Here is a 27,956-nt window from a genome sequence, read left to right on the forward strand (position 1 = left end):
TAGAATGAACGAAAATTGCAAACGAATTAAAGGTTTCATCTCTCGTATTCTCGTCATCTTATTTAGTTGTGTCGTGGTTCTTGTGAATTGTACTGTTTGTTTTATTTGTGTTTTGTCAAGCGGCCCATTCGTTGGACTAATGTTAGTGTTTTTGTTGTTGTTGTTGGTTGTGGTGTGTGTGTGTGTGTGTGTGTGTGTGTGTGTGTGTGTGTGTGTGTGTGTGTGTGTTTAGCAAAGACGCTTTTGTTATTTGCAAGTTTTGCACTTGGTTGAACTTCAAACAAGACCAGTCATCACAAAAGCTGTGAAATAACAAATCAGTCCAAAACTTTGTTTTCTTTATTCAGAAAATAAAGAAACAGACACCCATTCGTCTTCCAAAACGTCTACGGTAGACTAAGGTAAGGTGAGGGAAGTGGGAGGGTCTGAAAGGCTAAACAATCAGAGGTTTAAAACTACAACTACAGGTGTTTAAATACTATGCATACAAATATCATGTTACAGTGAACAATCAAATGGTTTGAATTATGACAGGGCACACTTTACGTCGGCTGTTGCACAACCTAGTAACTAACAATGGAGATTAAAAAAAAACCTGTTGTTCTTTCACAATGGAACATGGACAGCTTGTTTCGATGTGTGAAGGCTTACAGTAAACGCGGCACTGGTAGGCTAATACTTAATACAGAAAGATCAAGAGAAGTGAACGAACACGCTAACGAAATTGGAAAAGTAGTCTAAAGGTGGTGGCTTTCTTGGTCTATCCTTTGGAAATCTAGACAAAATACTGGGTGATACCACTAACATACTTTCTTAGTGGTCCATCCCAGAGTTGAGTTCCTCAGAAGTACAAGGTTATTACCACAACAAACGTCCTAAATGGAAGGAATTGAGGCAACCGTGACAATCGCGTCACAAGATTTTAACTTTATTTTCCCTTCCTCCAAACACCACTGTGACGACTGTGTCAGACAGATATCTGAATCCCGACCAAAGTATCGTCTTTCAGGGGTCATCAAATTCACAATGATTATTATCTCCCCATGATTGGCCTAAAATGTATACCTATGTATACCTCAGTAGAGAATTCATCTTGTTCTTCTCCTTGTGGAACACTTGCGTGCTCTCATCACCACGACACTTTGACTTTTAACAAACTCTGGTATGTATCATAAGAGCTTAACAGAATGCAAAAAGAACAGAAGCGCGTTAGCGTTAGCGAGCTAGAGACAAAAAAGGCGTGTAAAAGCGATGATAGAACTTTTGTGCATCAGTCCAGCTTTGAACAGTACTGTGACGTCATTGCTGGATAACCAATAGGATGAAGCGTCTTTTGGCGACGTCGGCTGCACTTCCGCTTCCTGTTCATCCCATGCTGAGGGTGCCAGCACCCTGTCCGAAACCGTAGCCACTGGGGCCGAAGTTCTTGCCGTAGCAGTCTGCACGAATGAATGAACAAACACAATGAAATTCAAAGTCAACGTGATCAAGAGATAATCTCCAGAATTTCTTTGTGGAAGTGGAGTCCCATTAAAGAACGAAAAGTGAACATTTTGATATCCTTTCACTTCAGTTTTAGTTATTTGATGATCTTAACAGATGGGCTACTTCTCAATATTGCCATCACAGATTGAGATACGAGCATGTTAAACACCGAAGAAGAGGTTAACGAACATGGTGTGTGTGTGTGTGTGTGTGTGTGTGTGTGTGTGTGTGTGTGCGTGCGTGCGTGCGTGTGTGTGTGTGTGTGTGCGTGCGTGCGTGTGTGCGTGCGTGTGTGCGTACGTGTGTGTGTGCGTGCGTGTGTGCGTGCGTGCGTGCGTGCGTGTGTGCGTGCGTGCGTGCATGCGTGTGCGTGCGTGCGTGCGTGCATGCGTGCGTGTGTGTGTGTGTGTGTGTGTGTGTGTGTGTGTGTGTACTAACTCTTGCAGTAGACCTCCTCCTCATGCATGGCCATGGTGGTGGAATCCAGGGACTTCTTGCACCCCTTGCAGTTGAAGCAGCTCTTGTGCCACGGCTGAAACCATATATAAACACGTTGAACAAAACAACAAGTGAATAAACCTAGGTAAGCTTACACACTGTGTTATGCACAGAGCACACCGTACCGTGACAACATATAATAGTTGTGGTGTGTGCCTGTTTCGTCGTGTGTGTGTGTTTGCGTGTGTGTGTGTGTGTGTGTGTGTGTGTGTGTGTGTGTGTGCTAAACAGAGGGAGAATACGCTAAAGTGGTCACGTTTGAGACATCGGAGACGAATTATATACCAGGGGAAATAGCTCGTGCCACGTAGTTGGCTTATCCCCGGTTGTTCCCCTTGCTTCACAGTCAGCTCTCTTACGCATTCGGATTATCCACATCCGTTTATTTTGAAGAAAACAAAACAAATATAAAAAGAACGTAAGTATTGCGCAAACGATCAATGTAAAACTAATGTTTACGTTGTCTTTCATTATAATTTTTGATTTTGCACGGACTATCACTGTTTTAATTTTTTCTCCCCAAAAAGCTAAATCAGTTCCCTCCCCTGCTGAGGACATTATAAGTATCCAATCAGTGCATGAGTGTATCGTCCGGTAAACCATATATGGATGTAACTGAATGCAGACCACATAAATCTGCACTATTGAAGAAGGGATAAAACGAGGAGTGTGTGTGTGTGTGTGTGTGTGTGTGTGTGTGTGTGTGTGTGTGTGTGTGTGTGTGTGTGTGTGTGTGTGTGTGTGAGCGTGTGTGCGTGCGCGTTCGTGCGTGCCTGCGTGCGTACGTGTGCGAGCATGTGTGCGTGTGTGTGTCTGTGTGTGTCTGTGTCAGAGTTCGTGTGCGTGCATGCGTGCGTGCGTGCGTGTGTCACGCGTGATTGTTCTGAAAAGTGACTATTACATGATTGTTCTGAAAGCCTACTATTTATTTCATCGTAATCATGTAAGCCCTCATACGTGATTGTTCTGAAAGCTTATTAATTTACATGATTGTTCTGAAACTCTACTAAAGGTAAACTTGCTTCATCCCTGAAATGTTGTCAGAAATGGAACAATATATGTATACCCCTGCCCAACGAAGTTGTAGGGGAGGTATACTGGATTCACTTTGTCCATCTGTCTGTGTGTATGTCTGTATGTATATGGAACAATATATTGATACAATGAATCTTAAGTGATATTGATATTGATACCCCAGCCCAAAGAAGTTGGAGGGAGTATACTGGATTCCCTTTGTCCGTCTGTCTGTGTGTATGTTTGTATGTCTGTATGTAAATGGAACAATATTTTGATACAATGATACTAAATCTTAAGTGAAAATGATATGTATACCCCGCCCAATGATTACAAACTCAACAAGTACATGTAATACGTTTCATACATTGAACATGTCTTCTTTATTGTTCTCAACTCAAATTTGAAATTAACTGTTCAAAGACAAAAATTATTTATAATCTTCAATAATGTTATGATTTTTCTTGAGTATTCCCAACTCAAAATTCTAATTACAGGTTTAAAGGGACACATAGAAACTTTTGATTTTTCCTCTTTGCCATGCAAAGGTGGCTAGGTCACCAAAATGGATCGAAAGGCATGGCAAAGAGGGAAAATGGAATCTTCAAAAATGTAATGATTCTTCTTGAGTATTCCCCACTCAAAATTCAAATTACAGGAATAAAGGGATACATAGAAACTTTTGATGTTTCCTCTTTGCCATGCTTAGGTGGCTAGGTCACCAAAATGGATCGAAATGCATGGCAAAGAGGGAAAATGGAAGCTACTCTTTGCCCCTTTAAAGACGAAAGGCACACAAAATAATGTTCACAAATGAAACTATTCTTGTTCATCCCCTCTCCACTTGAATTTTTAGTTCATAAAAAAAAGTTTCATTTGTGAAAATTATTTTTTGAGCTTCTATTTTTCCTCTTTGCCATGCCATGCCTTTCGATCCATTTTGGTGACCTAGCCACCTAAACATATCTGACAACATTTCACGGGTGAAGCAAGTTTACCCTTAGTAGAGTTTCAGAACAATCATGTACATTAGTAAGCTTTCAGAACAATCACGTATGAGGGCTTACATGATTACGATGAAATAAATAGTAGACTTTCAGAACAATCATGTAATAGTCACTTTTCAGAACAATCACGCGTGACATGTGTGCGTGGGTGTGTACGTGCGTGCGTGCTTGGGTTGTGTGTGTCTGTGTGAGAGTGCGTGTGTGCGTGTGTGTGTGTGTGTGTGTCTGCCTGGGTGTGTTTGCGGGTGTGTGTGTGCGTGCGTGCTAGCGTGCGTGCGTGCTAGTGTGCTAGCGTGCGTGCGTGCGTGCGTGCGTGCGTGTGTGTGTGTGTGTGTGTGTGTGTGTGTGTGAAAGGACACTGACCGTGATCACGCCGATGGCACGCTCAGCATCGTAGACGGTCTTCCCACAGCGAGGGCACTTGGGTCCAGTCCCGCCGGTGCCAGTGACACCAGAAGTATCCTTAGGCTTGTTGCTGTCATCATCATCATCATCATCATCATCATCATCATCATCATCATCATCATCGTCCTCGTCCTCGTCGTCATTGTCATCGCCGTGATCGTCGTCATGATTATCATTGTCATCATCGTCATTATCACCATCACCATCATCATCATCATCATCATCATCGGTGTCGGCGTCGTCGTTATTGTCATCGCCGTGATCGTCATCATCATTGTCATCATCGTCATTGTTGTCATCACCATCACCATCACCATCATCATCATCATCATCATCATCATCAACATCAGCATCGTCGTCGTCGTTGTCGTTTGCGACATCAATACTCCCTTAGTCGTATTTCTCCAACGATGTCGTCGTCATCATAGTAGTAGTAGTAGTACAGGGCCGGACCCAGGGGGGGGGTTCCAGGGGTTCCGGAACCCCACCCCTGGAAAAAGCATGTACCTTGCTTTGACTTTTACTAGTTTTAGCACCAAAACAATGCTGCTCTTAACCCTCAAAACAAGGCCCAGAATGCACCAGATTGCACAGATTTTAACCGTTTTTCAAAAATGTTCCGGGGGAGCATGCCCCCGGACCCCCCTAGTTCGCGCGCCTGCTTTGCAGGCGCGCGCTTGTGGCTTCGCCACTTCGCTGATTTGCCCCCCCCCCCAAGGACTACTAAAGGGACTTCCCTTTAGTAGTCCTTGCCCCCCCCCCAAAAAAGGAGGAACCCCCCCCCCCTTACAACTCATTTGGTCCGGCCCTGTAGTAGTAGTAGTAGTAGTAGTAGTAGTAGTAGTAGTAGAAGTAGTAGTAGTAGTAGTAGTAATCATCACCGTAGAGGCAGTTGCAAGAATATCAGCAGAGGTAGCACTCGTTATCGTCATCGTCGTCGCGTAGTCGGAGCACTAGTAATAGTAGAAGTAATCAGCGTCGTCGTACATGTAGTTGCAGGAATAACATCAGCGGCAGAAATAGTACTGAGTCATTATTGTTACCGCTGGCGTCCCAGCCAGTCTAGCAGTAGCAGCGGAGTGTGATAGCAGCAGTCGTTAGCAGTCGTAAGAGTGATGATCGAAAAAAAGTGATTGTAGTCGTCGGCGTCGTCGGCGTTAAGAAACACCGTCCGCAAGAAAAAAAGACAGACACAAATACTTGAAAGTAAACACAACAATCATCTTCCACGAAAGACAATGGCTATTGTAGTATTAGTCATCTGCGTCGTCGGCGTTGTCGTTAAGAAACAGCGTAAGAAAAAGACAGATACTGAGATAGAAATTCTAGAAAGCAAACGGAACAATCCTAGGCCAAGAAAGACAACTCACTCCATCTCGCACTCCTTGTTGCCGAAGCGCTCTCCCTTGTCCATGCCCAGGGCACCAGCGCCGCCGCCGAAGCCGTATCCCTTGGGGCCATGCTTGCGTCCGTGGCACTGCTTGCAGAACAGTTCCAGCTCATGGTTGGCAACGGTTGTGCTGTCCAACATCTTGTTGCACATGGCTGGACAACCACAAAGAATGATGATTTAATGACATGCGATACCGATACATGCAAAGACTGGCCGCTTGGCGGTGACTTCACGATTAATGTTCTACTGCTGATATGTTGTCGTTATGGCGTATTGTCGAAGTTTGTTTGGCATTTAACATTGTATGGATTTCACTTCGAAAAATAGGATCAAAAAGAGACTCAGTTTATTTTTTCAGTATTTCTTTTTAATCGATATCGTTTGAGTTCTGAATATCTATTGTTTCTTCAATTGCAATCGAGTTACGGGCATACTGCATATGCAATGCCACTGTAATTGCAAACGTGTTTTGTGACTTTGCAAACTCACAACACTTGAAGCAGAACTTGTGATACTTGGCACCGGCCGCCACTCTCTCCTCGGCAGCGTACACTGACTTGCCGCATACTGGGCACTTGGCAACATCTGGAGGCTTGAACGGCATTTTGATGGCTTAAAGATCGTCTGAAACACACACAAAAATAGAATACAACAATTAATTACAGCTGTTTTTCACGCATTGCTTGACCAGTAACATAAGTGAGAACACAAAGAAACTCAGATGCAGCTGCCTTGCAGTTTATACTTGTCTAAAAGAAATGGAAGAATATATAGAAGAAAAATAAAATGCAACAATCTCCCACTACAACCATACTCGTCTGAAACATAAACGAGAAAAAAGACAGAAAACCATAGATAGACGTTAACTCCACACTAGTCTGAAACAAAAACGAGTACAAAACAGAAAACCAAATTGCTTGACCAAAATTTCAATCAATTTCATTGAAAAATGAGGGTGTGACAGTGCCGCCTCAACTTTCACAAAAAGACGGATATGACGTCATCGAAGACAACTATCGAAAAAATGAAAATAAACGTCTGGGGATACCATATGCATTCCCAGGAACTCTCATATAAAGTTTCATGAAGAACGGTCTAGTTGTTTACTCTGAAGCGCTTCACACACACACACACACACACACACACACACACACACACACACACACACACACACACACACACACACACACACACACACACACACACACACACACACACACACATACACACACCACGACCCTCGTCTTGATTCCCCCTTTATGTTAAAACATTTAGTCATAACTTGACTAAATGTAAAACAGGACGCTAAGAGGACGACGAAATAAAGCTGTCTTCTTAATCCAACTCGGCAGAAAAGCAGTACGAAAGCACACATTGCCTAGCAGCAGTAGTAGCAGTTATTGTATTAAAGCAGTTTTTTGTCTTCATTCCTTGTCTTTCTTTCCCTTCTTTTCAACGCAGTCTAGATTGAACGTCAGGTAAAGATGTTCGCATTGAGAACTGAACGCTTTCGTGGATCTGTACTGTCTGCTGAAAAAACCCAACTCAATCCGTATTTGTCCAAGAGAAGTCATCAATGTTTGTGTGCAATAGGTTTCACCCTGGCACTGTCACTCCCGCTCCCCCCCCCCCCTCCGCTCTCTCTCTCTCTCTCTCTCTCTCTCTCTCTCTCTCTCTCTCTCTCTCTCTCTCTCTCTCTCTCTCTCTCTCTCTCTCTCTCTCTCACCTACTCACGGATCATAATAACCAATTCTAGCATTTGTCCTTGTTTGACTTTTTTTCTGCAGCCGTTGCAATCCTGATCGGCATGGCAGTTTTCCTGAAGAAGTCGAGTCTATCATATTCTGGAGCAATTATGTGGAACACCATTCCAAATATAATTAAATTACGAATTCGTGAAACATCATTCAAGGAATATTACATGCTGTTTCTTTTACAAAACTTATAAGAAATATTATCAAGCAGCTGGCAAACTATAACTGTACTCTCTGATTATATTGAAAAAAACATGATTATATATAATTCATGAAGGATTAGTTTTTTATATATATTTTTTTTATACAAACAAATATTTCTCTGTTATATATAATTTGCAAGCATTGCTAAAGAATCACAATGCATCTTAAAATGTCTTATTGGTTGCTTGACATGTTAATTATGGTAAATATGTCATTTGTACTATAGTTAAACTTATCTTTTATTTCTTCTTGTTTGTTACCCCTCAATGGGCGAGGGCCGGATGAAAAAAAGCATGTATACATTGCCTATTCTGTCACCCTCGTAAAATAAATTTCAATTCAATTCAATTCAATTCTCTCTCTTTCCCACCCCCATCCTTCCGGCATTTGTCAAACAATTTCCGCAGGCTCATCGTTTATGAAAAATTTGGCAACACGCCAAGCACCATACGGATTTTTAAGAACACTAGCGCTATGGCAGGCTGTGTGGGTTGCACCTAAAATTCCACAACCATTGCAGTCAGTCCTGCAATACGTTTGTTCGTTACCAGGAACAGCCTTTGTCTTTTGGTATTCTGCAAATTCACTGGTGTCGTGTTTCTTCAGAAAACAGCATATTTTTCTCTATTTTTTCGGTCTCTCTCTCATTATCTCTCTGTCTCTCTCTGTCTCTCTGTCTCTCTGCACGGTCTCTCTCTACCCCCCCCCCCCCATCCCTCTCTCTCTCTCTCTCTCTCTCTCTCTCTCTCTCTCTCTCTCTCTCTCTCTCTCTCTCTCTCTCTCTGCCTCAGTCTCTCAGTGAACCAACCAAATTGCAATACCTGTACGCTACCGGCAAGGAACATCTTTAGTTGGTTACTTTTCGGGCATGTGCAGGTATCATAAACAGCACCAAGGTAACTAAGCGCTTCTGGCACCGTTACCTGGGCTCTGCAAGGCGCGGCGACTTGCGAAGCAGTGAAAAGATAATTACTTGCCGGTGATGACTTTCTGCATGGCGTGAGCCGAGGCACTCTCGGGTTTGAAACACACGGCGGCTATTACTTTTCTTAGGAGGGGGGAACCGTTCTTAGATGTATACCTGTATGCCTGCGTCTTATTTGTTTGTGCCAACTTTTGCCTTTGCACACGGCCCCCAGTTTTCAGTGAAGTTGTGGTTTGGATCGAGCCGGTGAGTTTTCGTGTTGCTTTCTCTCCGTCCCTGTCTCTGTCTGTGTGTGTGTCTGTCTGTGTCCAGTCGTTTTTTCTGTCTGTCTGTCTGTCTGTTTGTCTCTCTCTGTGCCTGCTGGTCTCTCTCTCTCTTTCTCTCTCTCTTTCGCTCTCTCTCTCTCTCTCTCTCTCTCTCTCTCTCTCTCTCTCTCTCTCTCTCTTATTTTTTTTAAGAAAAACTAGTTATACGTGTGAAATGACATGAGAGCTTCAGTTGTCAGAACCTTTCTTCATTTTTACTGCAATTGACCTAAATGTGGCTACTTAAACACGGAGACCACCATGGGTAACCTGATCAAGTAAACTTAAATCTGGCAGTACCGCAAGGGACGTTAAAAAACAAGCAAAAAAAGCCTCTCTCTCTCACTCTCTCTCTCTTTCTCTCTCTCTCTCTCTCTCTCTCTCTCTCTCTCTCTCTCTCTCTCTCTCTCTCTCTCTCTCTCTCTCTCTCTCTCTGTATGTGTGTCTGTGTGTCTGTCTGTCTGTGTGTCTGTCTGTCTGTCTTGGGTCTGCGTTTCTGACCTTGCACAGTTACAGTCTCTCTCTCTCTGTTTCGTTATGTTTCTAGGTTTTGGCTGTGTGGGTGTGTCTGTAGCACCTCGCAAATCAGTTAAAACAGAAGCGTTCTGAAGAGATAAACAAGAACTTGGCTTGGAACAAACTACGAAAGCGGATAGCACAATACGACTTTCTTGCCTCGGGTGAATAGCCTCTTAAAATAGAACGTCTGCATCATGATAGGATGTTTTCTAACGTTTTCGTAGAAACATTCGTAGCCTAGATGAACGCCCGCATGCATGGTTTTAGCTCTCTCTCTCTCTCTCTCTCTCTCTCTCTCTCTCTCTCTCTCTCTCTCTCTTATTGGAAGGAGCAGCAGTCCTTCACCCAGATCAAGATGAGTGCTTTGTGTCACCGAAAACATTGCCAAAGCTGATTTTGGCAACCGGAAGTTGTCAGAACCCGTTTATTTCTCCGCTCGCCCAGAAACCGTGTTATCGTTGGCATGAGTGGGTTATATGCACGGAATGTTGACAAAGCCAATGCTTAATATATAGTACCGTGCAATGCTGAGGTACGCCTTTCTTATAAATAACTGGTTTTTTCAGATTTTTTGCATGTTATTGTTAGTTGCCGCTATAAGTGCACAGCATCAAGAAAACCCTGTGAGGTTCTAGCGGTAACATGCCAAACAGTCTTTCATTCTTAATACATAACACCAGGATGCTGTGAGGTAACTTTACTGATGATTGCCTGGCCCAGATGTTATCATTATTGGTGTCATTGGTATGGCGTACTGACATGATCTGGCCATTAAAACAGGATGTTGAAGATATCTGGTCTAACTCATTTTGAATAGTGTTATGCCATAATTCTAAGACTGCAAGAAAAACCAGCAAGCTTTTATTGTTACAACTGCCAGCGCCATTTAATTATAACGCTGAGATGATCGGAGTGTACCCAAACAAAATTTAAAGAGAGATCCGTGCCGGAAGTCTGTTTTTCAGTCCTGGAAGCAGGGTATGGTTTTAGCGTTCCAAAGGGTGTGACATATTGAACAGCTGTTTGCACTTTCACCATCTCACAGGCAATAAATTATCGTAAAGACATGCTGCTTCAACTTAAGCGGAAGTACTTGGCACCGGTGAGATAAGTGAAGCTGTTATATGTTTGTATTCGTCTCTCGTACGCCTTCAAAATAAGTTGATTTATCTGCATACTCTTAAATTGCCAGTGTTCTTGCTAACTGCTGCTGCTTTGCTTTCTTCTAAACATATATAGACACAGCAACTGACTTTGGAGTTAAACGGTCTGTTCACGTCATTCTGGTTTCTCGTCATTGCACAGCTAGCTAATGTGAGTGTGGCTCAGAGGAGCAAACCCCTCAGCACATTCTACAGAGGGACCCAAATCTGGAGACAGCACGCCAGAAGACACCAGCCCAGGAACCAAGCTCTGGGAGCCCGCTGCAGAACTGCAGTTCAAAACTGCTGACTTCGTGGCAGCCACCGAGCTAAGGATAACAAGAAATTCCTCCGATAGGAATAACACCCCCGTTGGTCAAAGGGAAATAACCATTCTCACTGCTCAGGATTGAGCAATTTAGAGCTTATCTCTAAGCCCTTTTGAACTGTTATGGCTTCTCAAAGGAAGGCCAGTACATACAAATACACAAAAGCCGCCAGACCACATCACAAACAGAACTGAACAATCCACAGGTGTTGCCCACATAGAGAGACACACACACACACACACACACACACACACAAACACAGAGAAGCCGTATATATAGAGAGATAGATGACAGTGTATTTTTCGCGTGGCTATAAATTGATTCGACCTTTGCACTTTTACAGTGAGGATAATTTACGGGTCCAATTTACGTTCTGGACACTGCGGTGACCTTCTAAAAATAGTAACAGAACGCCGGGAATATCCGAAGATGCCCCCTCATACTATAGTGCACCATACGAAGGAAGGGAGGTAAACGCTGAAAACATGGAGAAGATAAGGAAGAGTTATGCCGTAGTTGATCCCCCCAAAAAACCAAAATCCACCAATAACTCCCTAACCGTGTGTTTGACTGGTCCCAATTTTTGTAAGGACCGTCTCAGGAATGTATAGAACCTGTTCACCAAGTTTGGTGACGATCGGTCCGTTCATTCTTGAGATCTACTTGCGAACACAAACAAACACACAAACATACAAACAAACAAACAAACACATCGACCGAAACCTATACACACCCCTATACCGGGGGTGTAATAACGTCCCTGAACCTCGAACGCAGAAGAAAGAGAAAAAGTCTCTCGTCAAAAGAGTTTTGAAACGCATAATTTCTCTTAGTGTAAATTATGTGTGTGTAACATTTTTAGCACGTGCAGTGAGTCGGCCAAACATTAAAATCAAGAATCTACGGACACTAAACCTCTTTTTCTGTCAAATACGATTTGCCAGATGTCGACAGATTGTCGACATTAACAAGTACAAAATGTCAGCGACCTGTACGATTCGTGTAGCACAGTTCTGTTATGTGTATATAACACGTGCGCGACTTTTACGATCCAGAACCACTTCTGAAGTAAAATCCACCGGAATGCCGGTACATGAAACATATACGTTGTTCGTCACAGCAATCTGTTCTCGCTGAAGTCTGGAAACTAACATTTACACCCTTTATGCGTCACTGGCCTAATGCCTTTCAGGACTGCTTTCAAGGTCGATATGCAAGTCACATGAAAGTACATTTACCCCTACATTCGTGTGGCTGAACTGGCTAGCTTTCAATGTGATCGTTCACAGACTTTCTGTGTCCTTTGTCAACCATTCGCCGACATGTTACTGTTGGTGTTAACATTTCGCACCATTCTGAATTAATGTTTCCATATCGACATGTACAGTATAAATGTCTACGTCATTTGTTAACGGTCTGGTATTCAGCGACTATCAAAATCAATAAGTACGACGAACCTGCGTCACTTGTCAATGACTTGTAATCAATCAGATGTCGATACCAACACGATACCTATATTTACGTTCAACAAAACACATCATTTGTAAACCATTTGTTATCAACCAGCTGTCGATATCAACACTATATCAACAAAAACAACAAAAGTACGTCCTTTGTCAATCTGCTGTCAATACCAGCACGATACCAATACGTACAACAAAACTACGTCATTTGTTTTTATCATTTCTGCTGTCCATACTACAGCACGATACCAATACCTACAACAAACTACGTCATTTGTCAACCATTCTTTATCCGTCATTCAGCTGTCGATACCAGCACAAAACCAATACGTACAACAAAACTACGTCATTTGTCAACCATTCGTTATCAGTCAGCTGTCGATACCAGCACGATACCAATACGTACAACAAAACTACGTCATTTGTCAACCATTCTTTATCCGTCATTCAGCTGTCGATACCAGCACGATACCAATACGTACAACAAAACTACGTCATTTGTCAACCATTCTTTATCCGTCATTCAGCTGTCGATACCAGCACAATACCAATACGTACAACAAAACTATGTCATTTGTTTTAACTGTTCTGTATAATTCTGCTGTCAATACTACAGCACGATACCAATACGTACAACAAAACTACGTCATTTGTCAACCATTCTTTATCCGTCATTCAGCTGTCGATACCAGCACGATACCAATACGTACAACAAAACTATGTCATTTGTTTTAATTATTCTGTATAATTCTGCTGTCAATACTACAGCACGATACCAATACGTACAACAAAACTACGTCATTTGTCAACCATTCTTTATCCGTCATTCAGCTGTCGATACTACAGCACGATACCAATACGTACAACAAAACTACGCCTGTGCTTATCGCAACTGTCAACTGATTTTTGCTGACTGAGCTTAGCACGTGAAATTCGTTTATCTCCACGCCTGAGCTGGGTGCGAGGTGTGATATTAGGGAGGTTTAGATATTGCGTTACGTACCCCCGACCTCACCTATCCCTATGGAGATAAGTCACGCAGAGGAAAGTTGTAAAAAATGCTCGTTAGATACCACGTCACCTATCAAAGTAGGGCAAAACTCCAAAACTCGTGCTTTAAAAAATCGTGGACAGTGCGCTAAAGTCTGCAACAATACCCAGTGTCGGTGTCGCTGTGTGCTGCACGTGGAAGTTATGTTCCACTGACCCAGATCATACCGAATGTTAACCAGCCGGTAAAGTCAATGATTTTTTTTTTTTAAAGAAAACAGAAAAGAAAAGTAGGGCAATCGAACTTCCAGCGTTGGTTTGTGTTCGTTCTAGGTCACCACGCTTTCACCCCCCGCTTATAAGGGTGTGTGTTAGTGTGTAAGTGGGCGTCGTTGTGTTTCTGACTGTCATGTGCATGTGCGAATGTGTGTAAATGTGTGTGTGTTTGTATGTCTGTCTGCTTGTCTGTCTGTCTGTCTGTGTAAATGGGCGACGCCATGTGTGTGCGAGTGTGTGTGTCTGTGTGTGTGTGTGTGTGTGTGTGTGTGTGTGTGTGTGTGTGTGTGTGTCTGTCTGTCTGTCTGTCTGTCTGTCTGTCTGTGTGTTTGTGTGTGTGCGTGTGTGCGTGCGTACGCGCATGCCTTTATGTGTGTACCCAAACCTAGCCTTCAATTCAAATGAATTGGACGGAACATGACTTTATGGTCGTTTACAAAGTCTTTATGAAACAAAACATTCTTGCTTGGCAGTTTTCCCTAACCAAAACTAAACAACACCACCCCCCTACACACACACACACACACACATGATACACGTGTGCATTGGGTTACCAAGCAGATTTGATCTGTTCCTGGGAAAAGGTTACTGTTATGCTGAATTTTCAGTCTTTTTGAACATACGCTTCCTGGGAGTATTTTGGTCGAGATGACATTTCTAAATTTAGCTTGGGTCGTCCTTGCGTGCTTTATGGTTTGCTGTGATATCGCAGAGCCGTTGGAACGGGTCACCCGATTTATTTAATTTTAGTCAAGCAACCACACAACTAAAAATTGTGGTTTATGCGCCAGGATATAGGAAAATGCCGTAAGAAGAGGTCTCATACTTTATTTGAATGGTTCATATTTAGATTTTAAAGTAATATGAGATACGTTGCCTTCACGTATAAAAACTGTTATGTTTTAAACATGATCACGCCCGTATCAGAAGCACGCACAGCGATCGACAGTGGGAATACCCGCAGTGATAGGGGTGTAGTATGCACGTAACGTGGTATCTAACGCTCAGAAGTTGTCAAAAACAAGGTCACAGTGTTCACGTATTATCGAGACACCGACACATTTGCACTAAAATCCATTCTAGGGGAGCTTTTCCATTTTTTTTTCTACCGTAGGGATTGAATTCATTCCACTGAACAGATTTAACTACAAAATACATTTGAACGAGCGGTATTTTGCTTTTTGTGTCTGCTTTTCGAAGTGAATCGAGGCGAGCACACTGAATAGGCCCACAGAAGGATACGCGACGTAAGTCTCAGCGCCTTGTTGTTCGTGGGGTCATGCTCTTGACACATCGGCGACTACGATGTATACAAACCAGAATTATGAAATATGGACTGAAGCGTGAAGGAAAGATTCCAGAAAATATTGAGCATCCTTACACCCTTCTCGGATGGTTGGACTTGATAACATTTGACATACGTTGCGCTGACGTGACGTATGGAAGGGTTTGCTACGTGAACACGTACCTAATCACCACACGCAGCGCGACTCGCATGTGAGATCGGTGTCCTGGTAGGTGACGTAGCTGATAGGGACGCAGTTTCTAAACCTCCCTATTGTGTACAGGGTTTCCACGTGCGGGATTTTGCTGGCTTAGCAAAATCAACAAAAACTGCATAGACTTGTGACGATAGCGATTGGTCGCTGGAGTCATGTGATGTTGTTGACGAGTTAGGGGGAGAGACGTGGTACTTCCCATTTCGGCATATACTTAGAGGCGCTAAGGTCGGGTGTTCTCGTCCAGGAGTTGGTCTTCAACACGTGGTGATAATTTTTTTTGTCAACGTGCCTGCTCTGCACTGCACAAGGAGGGCTCTTGGAACAACGGAGAAGTGACCGCCTTTTTTGCTGCAAGATATTTTCTGACGACGAGGTCGTGAGGTGTTTACTATGGCAATCCGAATGGTGCAAAAGTCCCTTTTAGCTCTTGATGTCTAAATAACACATTATTTAGCTAAATAACGCGTTATTTAGCTAAACAATGCTTTATTTAGCTATATCATGCATTATTTAGCTAAATAATGCATTGTTTAAATTAAACAATGCATTATTTACAGATACAGAAAAAAGAGAGCCCAGAGCACTAAATAATGCATTGTTTAGCATAAATAAGAGATTGTGTTTGTAAATAACTCATTATTTATAAATAATTACGCGTTTTCTCTAAACAATATATTATATGTAAATAAAGTGTTATTTAAATAAATAAAATATTATTTAGATAAATAAAATATTATTTATCTAAATAAAATATTATTTAGATAAATAAAATATTATATGTAAATAAAATATTATTTATCTAAATAAAATATTATTTATCTAAATAAAATATTATTTAGATAAATAATTTATTATTTAGATAAATAATTTATTATTTAGATAAATAATTTATTATTTAGATAAATAATTTATTATTTACTGTTTTTGCCTTGAAATAGTATTATTACACTAAATAATGCTTTATATAGCTATATAATAGGTTTCCGCTATATAATTCATGATTTGGTAAATAATACATTATATACCGTAAATAAAATATTATATACCGTAAACAATTCATTGTTTAGCGCATCGCGAAGCCGTTTTTTCTCTTGTTGTTTTTTTCCACGTGTTTCCGTGGATCCACGAGAGCTCTGTTGATTCTCAAACTGACCAATCAGACAACTAGCATCTGTACACTAATTAAAGTCCCATTGTTGAGTGTGACGAAAACTCGTGGTGACGATTTTAAAACATGTTGGGTCACGCATGGTCCAATCTTACATGGTCCAATCTTACATGGTCCAACCTTACATGGTCCAACCTTACATGGTCCAATCTTACATGGTCCCATCTTACATGGTCCAACCTTACATGGTTCAACCTTACATGGTCCAATCTTACATGGTCCAATCTTGCATGGTCCAATCTTACATGGTCCAACCTTGCATGGTCCAACCTTGCATGGTCCAATCTTACATGGTCCAATCTTACATGGTCCAACCTTACATGGTCCAACCTTACATGGTCCAACCTTACATGGTCCAATCTTACATGGTCCAATCTTGCATGGTCCAATCTTACATGGTCCAACCTTACATGGTCCAACCTTACATGGTTCAACCTTACATGGTCCAATCTTACATGGTCCAACCTTACATGGTTCCAATCTTACATGGTCCAATCTTACATGGTCCAACCTTACATGGTCCAACCTTACATGGTCCAACCTTACATGGTCCAATCTTACATGGTCCAACCTTACATGGTCCAACCTTACATGGTCCAATCTTGCATGGTCCAATCTTGCATGGTCCAACTTTACATGGTCCAATCTTACATGGTCCAACCTTACATGGTCCAACCTTACATGGTCCAATCTTACATGGTCCAATCTTACATGGTCCAACCTTACATGGTTCAACCTTACATGGTCCAATCTTACATGGTCCAATCTTGCATGGTCCAATCTTACATGGTCCAACCTTGCATGGTCCAACCTTGCATGGTCCAATCTTACATGGTCCAACCTTACATGGTCCAACCTTACATGGTCCAACCTTACATGGTCCAACCTTACATGGTCCAATCTTACATGGTCCAATCTTGCATGGTCCAATCTTGCATGGTCCAACCTTGCATGGTCCAATCTTACATGGTCCAACCTTACATGGTCCAACCTTACATGGTCCAACCTTACATGGTCCAATCTTACATGGTCCAATCTTGCATGGTCCAACCTTGCATGGTCCAACCTTGCATGGTCCAATCTTACATGGTCCAATCTTACATGGTCCAACCTTACATGGTCCAACCTTACATGGTCCAACCTTACATGGTCCAATCTTACATGGTCCAACCTTACATGGTCCAACCTTGCATGGTCCAATCTTACATGGTCCAATCTTACATGGTCCAACCTTACATGGTCCAACCTTACATGGTCCAATCTTACATGGTCCAACTTTACATGGTCCAACCTTACATGGTCCAATCTTACATGGGCCAATCTTGCATGGTCCAATCTTGCATGGTCCAATCTTACATGGTCCAACCTTGCATGGTCCAACCTTACATGGTCCAACCTTACATGGTCCAATCTTACATGGTCCAACCTTGCATGGTCCAACCTTACATGGTCCAACCTTACATGGTCCAACCTTACATGGTCCAATCTTACATGGTCCAACCTTACATGGTCCAACCTTACATGGTCCAATCTTACATGGTCCAATCTTACATGGTCCAACCTTACATGGTTCAACCTTACATGGTCCAATCTTACATGGTCCAATCTTGCATGGTCCAATCTTACATGGTCCAACCTTGCATGGTCCAACCCTGCATGGTCCAATCTTACATGGTCCAACCTTACATGGTCCAACCTTGCATGGTCCAATCTTACATGGTCCAACCTTACATGGTCCAATCGTGCATGGTCCAACCTTACATGGTCCAATCTTACATGGTCCAACCTTACATGGTCCAATCTTACATGGTCCATATATATTATTGGACCATGTAAGATTGGACCATGCAAGGTTGGACCATGTAAGGTTGGACCATGTAAGATTGGACCATGTAAGGTTGGACCATGTAAGGTTGGACCATGTAAGATTGGACCATGCAAGGTTGGACCATGCAAGATTGGACCATGCAAGATTGGACCATGTAAGATTGGACCATGTAAGGTTGGACCATGTAAGGTTGGACCATGTAAGATTGGACCATGTAAGGTTGGACCATGTAAGGTTGGACCATGTAAGGTTGGACCATGTAAGATTGGACCATGCAAGGTTGGACCATGCAAGGTTGGACCATGTAAGATTGGACCATGCAAGATTGGACCATGTAAGATTGGACCATGTAAGGTTGAACCATGTAAGGTTGGACCATGTAAGATTGGACCATGTAAGGTTGGACCATGTAAGGTTGGACCATGTAAGGTTGGACCATGCAAGATTGGACCATGTAAGATTGGACCATGTAAGGTTGGACCATGTAAGGTTGGACCATGTAAGGTTGGACCATGTAAGATTGGACCATGTAAGGTTGGACCATGTAAGGTTGGACCATGTAAGATTGGACCATGTAAGATTGGACCATGCAAGGTTGGACCATGCAAGGTTGGACCATGTAAGATTGGACCATGCAAGATTGGACCATGCAAGGTTGGACCATGTAAGATTGGACCATGTAAGGTTGGACCATGTAAGATTGGACCATGTAAGGTTGGACCATGTAAGGTTGGACCATGTAAGATTGGACCATGCAAGGTTGGACCATGTAAGGTTGGACCATGTAAGGTTGGACCATGTAAGATTGGACCATGCAAGGTTGGACCATGCAAGGTTGGACCATGTAAGATTGGACCATGCAAGGTTGGACCATGCAAGATTGGTCCATGCAAGATTGGACCATGTAAGATTGGTCCATGCAAGATTGGACCATGTAAGGTTGGACCATGTAAGATTGGACCATGTAAGGTTGGACCATGTAAGGTTGGACCATGTAAGATTGGACCATGCAAGGTTGGACCATGCAAGGTTGGACCATGTAAGATTGGACCATGCAAGATTGGACCATGTAAGATTGGACCATGTAAGGTTGAACCATGTAAGGTTGGACCATGTAAGATTGGACCATGTAAGATTGGACCATGTAAGGTTGGACCATGTAAGGTTGGACCATGTAAGATTGGACCATGTAAGGTTGGACCATGCAAGATTGGACCATGTAAGATTGGACCATGTAAGGTTGGACCATGTAAGATTGGACCATGTAAGGTTGGACCATGCAAGATTGGACCATGCAAGATTGGACCATGTAAGGTTGGACCATGTAAGGTTGGACCAAGTAAGATTGGACCATGTAAGGTTGGACCATGTAAGGTTGGACCATGTAAGGTTGGACCATGTAAGATTGGACCATGTAAGATTGGACCATGCAAGATTGGACCATGTAAGATTGGACCATGTAAGGTTGGACCATGTAAGATTGGACCATGTAAGATTGGACCATGTAAGGTTGGACCATGTAAGGTTGGACCATGTAAGATTGGACCATGTAAGGTTGGACCATGTAAGGTTGGACCATGTAAGGTTGGACCATGTAAGATTGGACCATGCGTGACCCAACATGTTTTAAAATCGTCACCACGAGTTTTCGTCACACTCAACAATGGGACTTTAATTAGTGTACAGATGCTAGTTGTCTGATTGGTCAGTTTGAGAATCAACAGAGCTCTCGTGGATCCACGGAAACACGTGGAAAAAAACAACAAGAGAAAAAACGGCTTCGCGATGCGCTAAACAATGAATTGTTTACGGTATATAATATTTTATTTACGGTATATAATGTATTATTTACCAAATCATGAATTATATAGCGGAAACCTATTATATAGCTATATAAAGCATTATTTAGTGTAATAATACTATTTCAAGGCAAAAACAGTAAATAATAAATTATTTATCTAAATAATAAATTATTTATCTAAATAATAAATTATTTATCTAAATAATAAATTATTTATCTAAATAATATTTTATTTAGATAAATAATATTTTATTTAGATAAATAATATTTTATTTATCTAAATAATATTTTATTTAGATAAATAATATTTTATTTATCTAAATAATATTTTATTTATTTAAATAACACTTTATTTAATATAATATATTGTTTAGAGAAAACGCGTAATTATTTATAAATAATGAGTTATTTACAAACACAATCTCTTATTTATGCTAAACAATGCATTATTTAGTGCTCTGGGCTCTCTTTTTTCTGTATCTGTAAATAATGCATTGTTTAATTTAAACAATGCATTATTTAGCTAAATAATGCATGATATAGCTAAATAAAGCATTGTTTAGCTAAATAACGCGTTATTTAGCTAAATAATGTGTTATTTAGACATCAAGAGCTAAAAGGGACTTTTGCACCATTCGGATTGCCATAGTTTACTTGACTGGGTGTTGGAGGATTTCAACGCAGAAGAGTACAAGGGTTGTGGCTACAAATTCGCCGACGGGCGATAAGTCATATATACGGAAGCTGATTCGCATAAGGAGAGTTACACATTCATAGGCTGTTGAGGTAATAAATCGTTATTCATAAAACGCTGTTTGACGAGTCAATGTTTGTGGAATGAAATACTCTCTGTTGTTCTTTCCAGGTTAGCGCATAACGTGCTCTTTGTGACGCTAAAAGTATAATCTGTATATGTTTTTTGCAGATATGGAGAGGAGGGAAAATGGCTGATTTGTTGTTTTAAAAGTTCGTTGTGCAGGTCCACGTGCTCGATGAAATATGTAAAGGTGACATGTTTAAAGGTGGAGTGTAAAGGGTTGCGTGGCATGATTAGTGCACCGATGCTTTTTGTTGCAGCTGCTGTATTATCTTTGCGGTGCTGCTGTATGCTGTAACCTGGTGTTGCGGTGCTGCTGTATGCTGTAACCTGATGTTGCGGTGCTGCTGTATGCTGTAACCTGGTGTTGCGGTGCTGCTGTATGCTGTAACCTGATGTTGCGGTGCTGCTGTATGCTGTAACCTGATGTTGCGGTGCTGCTGTATGCTGTAACCTGATGTTGCGGTGCTGCTGTATGCTGTAACCTGATGTTGCGGTGCTGCTGTATGCTGTAACCTGATGTTGCGGTGCTGCTGTATGCTGTAACCTGGTGTTCTACTGTTTTGCTGCTGCTGGGATAACCGGAGAGGCCGTCACCGTCTGCAGGGGTCTTCCGGCAGGCAGTGACGTCACCTACAGGACCACCCTTTATCTCCAGCAGCTGAGTGAGGCGCCTAATTTCCCCACGATTCACTGCTTCGCCCCACGCCAACCGGCACTACAGTCAGCGGAGCAGTAGTGGGGAAGAACTATTTACGGGTCGCCCACTCCGTAACTAAAAGCTAAGTGCACCATGTCATTGCGCCTTTAACAACCAAGTCACCTTGTGTATTTGTGATTGTATTCGAGTGGTGACAACGTGGGGTGTGTTACACCTGCATAACCAGCGCTTTTGGCAGAACAGTTATCTTTCCTGTCTTATCACGAGATCAGCGTGTTATCATTTACTAAACTTGAACTGGCACTATTGTCAGTTACCTTCTTTTACGTCTTGGACGTAAAACATTGTTTGGCCGGAGTGAAGTATTGAGGGGGGTGGCGAGATCGTATATAAACAGGCGTCTGAAACTTATACTTTTGTTGATTCTATCTTTTTGTGTGACTGCGAGAGTGGATCGTGGTGTGGATAGTCAGTTAGCAGTAATTGACCGTTCATAATCATCTTTTGTGATCTATGAAACGTGACAGTCAGATTAGAATTTATTAATTTGTCATTACGATGCAGTTGTCATGCCTCGGCTGTTAATCCATCCCCGCCATCTGAACGATTGACAACAATAATTATATATATAAACATTATCAGGATCAGTCCTTGTCGGTCCGGTCAGCACATTATTTCTGAAGACTGAAGACTAGTGGTTTGGAGTTATACTTCTGATCTAAATTGCCTTGAAAAGTACCTTCCATAGTTCACCGTAAAATAATCACTCAAACGCTTATTTTCAGTTTTGACCTTGCTCGGGGATCGTTCAGAATATTGTGTTTTTGGTAAAGTCTGACCAGTGTGTGACCTCAAATTATCAGACTCAAGAATATTAATTGGATCCAATTTACATATTTATAGAAAAATACCTACTTTCATAATTAATCGTCCCCCCGCGGGTTAGGGGGAAGAATTTACCCGATGCTCCCCAGCATGTCGTAAGAGGCGACTAGCGGATTGTGTTTCTCCTTTTACCCTTGTTCAGTGTTTTTTGTATAGAATATAGTCAATGTTTGTAAAGATTTTAGTCAAGCAGTATGTAAGAAATGTTAGGTCCTTTGTACTGGAAACTTGCATTCTCCCAGTAAGGTCATATATTGTACTACGTTGCAAGCCCCTGGAGCAATTTTTTGATTAGTGCTTTTGTGAACAAGAAACAATTAACAAGTGGCTCTATCCCATTTCCCCCCTTTCCCCGTCGCGATATAACCTTGAACGGTTGAAAACGACGTTAAACACCAAATAAAGAAAGAAAGATAATTCATCGTGAGATACCCACTCAAAGGGTTAGGGTTAGGAAAGTTTCAGGTGGGACATTGCTCAGAGATCGCACGGAGTCAGAGTTCTCAGTGCGGACAGAACGACAGACAGACAGACAGATACACAGACAGACAAACAGACTGAAACCTAAATACGCCCATTTAAAGGTGAATGCAAACCTCTTTCGCGGCGGCCCCTTTCATTTAGGTATCATTATTTTGTTCTAAATCTTCTTAAGTCTGGGTAACTAACACCGGAAAAACCGGCACGGTTGGCCTAGTGGTAAGGCGTCCGCCCCGTGATCGGGAGGTCGTGGGTACGCGAATCTATCAAAACAAAAATACAGAGATATCTCCCATATGGTTTTCGCGAGCACTGATCTAAATTTGAGATTGCAGATTGGCCGACTTCGACAGTGATCTCCGTTCTGTTCTTCAGTTATGATAAAGACATCGTTCTAAGGTCAAAACAAGTCGAAATTTTGGGACTGCTGCCGGAAGGAGACCGTAATATATGGTTTCATCACTCGGTCAACTGGTTACAGAAAAAATCGTCTGCTTCAGTGAGCGCGGAAACCAAACGGTTGATTATTACGTGACACTTTTGCCATATTTAGAGTTGTTTGCACAGTAAATACAGCCGCGAAAAATAGCTCGCTTGAAACTGTCTTGCATATCAATTCCTTTGTAATTTAAAAATTACAAAACACATTCAATGTATGTCTCTGGAAAAACTTACTCCCTTTACGAAAAAAGCTCCCGCAGTGGGGCACTGCGGTTATGAAATTAAAGGCCCCTCCTGTTTTTGGAACCGCAGGAGCTTTCTAGTTTGCTGTTAGGTAGATTTTTGGTTCCTCTTTCCTGTCATGCTCTCTTTTTCTTCATGAATTCTTTTCTTTTTTCTGCCTTCTTGCTCATTCACCTGTATTTTTTCCAAAAATCTCTTCTCTTGCCGCTTGTCTCGCGATTCATGTATAGTTTAATCTATTAGTGTTCTGATGTAAGTCCAGCAGTAGATAGGTTAAGCCTATTTTAACATACTGGAAACTGGTAATCTTCCAGTAGGTATTAATTTAGTTTTACTAAAGCCTGCTGGGACACAAGTAATGGGTTAGTGCATTTGTAAACAGGAATCGCTTGACAAGTGGCCCCCTTCATCCCCCCCTTCCTCGTCCTGATATGGCTCTACGTAGTCGGCTGGACGTTAAGCAACAAATAAACAAACAAATACGAAAAAAGCACTCCCCCATTGCACGAGAAAATTACTCCCCGAGACAGGTGAGTTCCGAGTAAACATTTCGTACAAAAATGTTACTCCCCTGATGAATAAATAACGAATAAATTACTTCACCCCAACACGAGCAATTTAACTTCCCATGCCAGATGTACGAAATTGTTACTCCCTTGTCCCCTGTTAGTCTTGGTGGTGGAAGGGGTGGAAGGAGGGTAGCGCGACATTCGTGTGGGCGAGATCACTTATTGGCATTATTCCTTGGCCCGCATCCCATTTTTGCGTACGAGATTTTTACTGGAAGTAAAAAAAATGGGGAGTAAAAATTTCGTGGAGGAAGTAATTTGTGTGTGCCTTGGGGAGTTCTTTTCTCGTACGAAAAGTGTACTCGGAGTAAGAATTTCGTACGAAATATTTACTCCGGAGTAAATTTTTTGTGGAATAAAAATTGTGTTACACCGGCCTAACCTACCAGATTCCAATTAAGAGACTGTGAGTCATATCGGGTAAATCATCTCACTCGTAGTCTATCGTGGCTCAGAGGTACAAAGTTCTTAACCCCATATTCTACCTGTGTTCAACATTCCAGACAAGACACCTGACTCCAGGTACTGCACGGGCTATAGACTTGCTATGTTTACAGCCCCCCGGTAGCAGGTAGAATGCCAGCGAGGAAAGCACACTGGGAAAAGGTCGCTGCTCGCATATGGGCACAGCAACTTTCTGCGTCTCGAATTCACCTCGCCAACATTTCCTCATTGCTTGCCAGTAAATAGCAAGGGTTCACGGTCATGATGCAAGCTTAGATAGCTAGCATCAAGAGCACTAAGTGGATCTTCACAGACTTGATTCAGGGCAAAGAGTGTAAATAGTGGCGTTTCGGTCAACGAGTTCCCGTTGGTGGCGAAATCTCTCTCTCTCTCTCTCTCTCTCTCTCTCTCTCTCTCTCTCTCTCTCTCTCTCTCTCTCTTTTGATTCCATGGGTACTAAATATCATGTCACGTTGTATTTTGTACGCTCTCTCTGTCTCTGTCTCTCTCTGTCTGTCTCTCTCTCGCTCTCTCTCTCTCTCTCTCTCTCTCTCTCTCTCTCTCTCTCTCCCCCTCTCTCTCGAGGAGACAACGTATGTGCACATGATAGATGTGTTTCACATAAACGAAATAAAGACAGAATTTGCATCTTGACAATGCAACAATGAAATGAAACGCAACCCGTTGAAACGCGAGTCTTCTCAGTATCATAATACATTGTAGGTGAAATGGGGACACAATATTCATCCACGATACTGGTAGGGATTAAGGCTGCGAATACGAGTCTTTTTAATAAGCTGAATTGTAATATCGTTTGGAGGGCACATTCCCACACATTGTCAACTACGCCGCAGAGGTACACATTTAATAAAAAAAACTACTTTTCTGTGCAATGATATTCATTGCCGGGTGAACCGAGAGAGAGAGATCAGTTGAAAGAGAAAAATATATGGGGAAGAGAGAGAAAGCGAAAGATAGAGAGAGAAAGAGTAAGAGAGAGTGACAAACAGATCGCCGGACAGACAGACGCTGAGACGAACAGAAAGACAGATGGATAGACAGAAAGAGGGGGAGACAGAGCTGATAACAGGAAGACTGACACACGGACCGTAGCAGAAGATAAGGAAAAACAATGGAACGAAGGAGAAAACACTTTAACATAAAGAGAAAGAGCAAAGAAAAGAGAAAGAAACAAGTCGCGTAAGGCGAAATGACTACGTTTAGTCAAGCTGTGGAACTCACAGAATGAAACTGAACGCACTGCATTTTTTCACAATGACCGTAGTCCGCCGCTTGTGCCGCAAAACGGAGTGAAACTGACGAGCCTGTTCAGCGCGGTAGTGGTTTCGCTGTGCTGCATAGCACGCTTTTCTGTACCTTTCTTCGTTTTAACTTTCTGAGCGTGTTTTTAATCCAAACATACCGTATCTATATGTTTTTGGAATCAGGAACCGACAAGGAATAAGATGAAATTGTTTTTAAATCGATTTCGGAAATTTAATTTTGATCATAGTTTTTATATTTTTAATTTTCAGAGCTTGTTTTTAATCCAAATATAACATATTTATATGTTTTTATAATCAGAAAATGATGAAGAATAAGATGAACGTAAATTTGGATCGTTTTATAAAAAAACCCATTTTAATTACAATTTTCAGATTTTTAATGACTAAAGTCATTACCTAATTTTTAAGCCACCAAGCTGAAATGCAATACCGAAGTCCGGCCTTCGTCGAAGATTGCTTTACAAAAATTTCAATCAATTTGATTGAAAAATGAGGGTGTGACAGTGCTGCCTCAACTTTTACAAAAAGCCGGATATGACGTCATCAAAATTATGTATCAAAAAATGAAAAAAAAACGTCCGGGGATATAAAATGTCATAAAGATCGGTCCAGTAGTTTGGTCTGAATCGCTCCACACACACACACACACACACACACACACACACACACACACCATGATCCTCGTCTCGATTCCCCCTCTATGTTAAAACATTTAGTCAAAACTTGACTAAATGTAAAAACAAGAGCTCTACTGATACAAAAAAGACAGAGAGAGACAGAGAGAGAGAGAGAGAGAGAGAGAGAGAGAGAGACAAAGAGAGAGAGAGAAAAAAGAGAGAGAGAAAAAAAGAGAGAGAGGGGGGGAGGGGGGAAGAGAGAGAGTCAAAAGGTAGAGACACAGTGAAACAAACGGACCGACACTGAGACAGACGGACAAAAAACAAACAAACCGACAGAAAAACGAGACAGAGGGCAAACCTGCTATAACAGAAAAAGGGCAGTACAATCCAGACAACGATTCAGCCCGCTGATAGTCATACTGTTAGTCTTGCTTAGAAGTCGCGAAATTTTTTTTACACCAGCTGATATGCACAAGTGTGTAGCCTACAAAATGAGACTAAAAAAGTACGCGCGGCAACAGGTTGCATCTATCCCTATCAGATAGCTACCCCTCAATGTAGCGAATGTGCTAGTGTTCTATCCGTCAAAAGTAAACTTTGATAAGATGTCTCAACACTGATCCATCATATGCCGCCCCCACTCAATTGACTACAGTACATGCCAGTGTGCCTAAGTATCCACTATGGTGTTCTAAATAAACACGGCAGTTAGAAAGACATCCTTATAGTTCTACAAGAAAGCCACATTCCTGTGCCGGGGAAGGGATTTGTTCATTCTGAGGCAAAGCAGCCTTACTGGCAGTGACAGGTATACGGTGTAAACAAGTGCACAACTGTGTTAGTTTCAAGTCTGAGTCGGTCATTGCAAAGTAAGCAAACTTCACATGGCTGCAGCTCGTAATCAATTACTATAAACGACTATGATGCACGGCTGTTACTAACACAGATAAAATGTGGAAGGAAATTGTTCATTCTAAAGCAAAGCAACATTACTGGCAGTTTCAGGTGTAGGGTGTAAACAACCCTGCACAACATTACTGTTTAAGTTTCAAGTCACCAGTTCTTCTTCTTCTTGTCGATCACTACGCGGGTTCTCCGAGTCACTGAGTCATTGAATAGGACTACAGTGATGCAGCCTTTCCCACGTTATAAATCATTATAAATGCACGGCTGCGTTACCAACACAGATAAATGTGTTATAACTGAACTGCATATATACCTTATCAATCTCTATCGTTAAGTTTCGGTTTGAATCAAATGGTGATAACATGTCTCTGGTAAAAGTTTTTCTTGAAAATATAATAACATGCACACAAACAAACTGCAAAGTGTAAAAACAGAAGAAGTTTTTTCACTTACCCAAGGTAAGAGCAAAGTATAAGAGACAGAAACCCTGTTGCACGCTTAGAGCTGAGTCGCGAAGAAAGCAATTAGAGATTCAGCAACTTGGGGATTTTGCACACCGAACTTAACTTGTTTTTGTGGGTTTTATGAACTTTTGC

General features: G+C 41.9%; 1 protein-coding gene across 1 annotated transcript; it reads right to left on the reverse strand.

Moving 5' to 3' along the window:
* Positions 1 to 1,221: 1,221 nt before the first annotated feature.
* On the reverse strand, positions 1,222 to 27,955 carry LOC138971439 (cysteine and glycine-rich protein 2-like). The gene is made up of 6 exons (XM_070344170.1): positions 27,814 to 27,955; positions 6,292 to 6,426; positions 5,780 to 5,954; positions 4,368 to 4,479; positions 1,924 to 2,017; positions 1,222 to 1,439 (listed from the first exon to the last, which is right to left on the reverse strand). Exons 2-6 carry the CDS (start codon positions 6,404 to 6,406, stop codon positions 1,366 to 1,368), a joined length of 570 nt encoding a protein of 189 aa, XP_070200271.1. The 5' UTR covers positions 6,407 to 6,426; positions 27,814 to 27,955; the 3' UTR covers positions 1,222 to 1,365.
* Between the last annotated feature and the right edge of the window lies 1 nt (position 27,956).

This window comes from Littorina saxatilis, linkage group LG7 (assembly GCF_037325665.1).
Source record: "Littorina saxatilis isolate snail1 linkage group LG7, US_GU_Lsax_2.0, whole genome shotgun sequence".
NCBI classification, from domain to species: domain Eukaryota; kingdom Metazoa; phylum Mollusca; class Gastropoda; order Littorinimorpha; family Littorinidae; genus Littorina; species Littorina saxatilis.

What these genes read in the sequence shown, in the direction of transcription:
- LOC138971439 (XM_070344170.1), bottom strand. Translation starts at nt 6,406, where the DNA reads ATGCCGTTCAAGCCTCCAGATGTTGCCAAGTGCCCAGTATGCGGCAAG. An exon ending in AACAAGGAGTGCGAGATGGA is followed by an intron (nt 4,480 to 5,779) that starts GTGAGTTGTCTT and finishes TGATGATGACAG; the next exon opens with CAACAAGCCTAAGGATACTT. An exon ending in GGAGGAGGTCTACTGCAAGA is followed by an intron (nt 1,440 to 1,923) that starts GTTAGTACACAC and finishes TCATTCGTGCAG; the next exon opens with ACTGCTACGGCAAGAACTTC.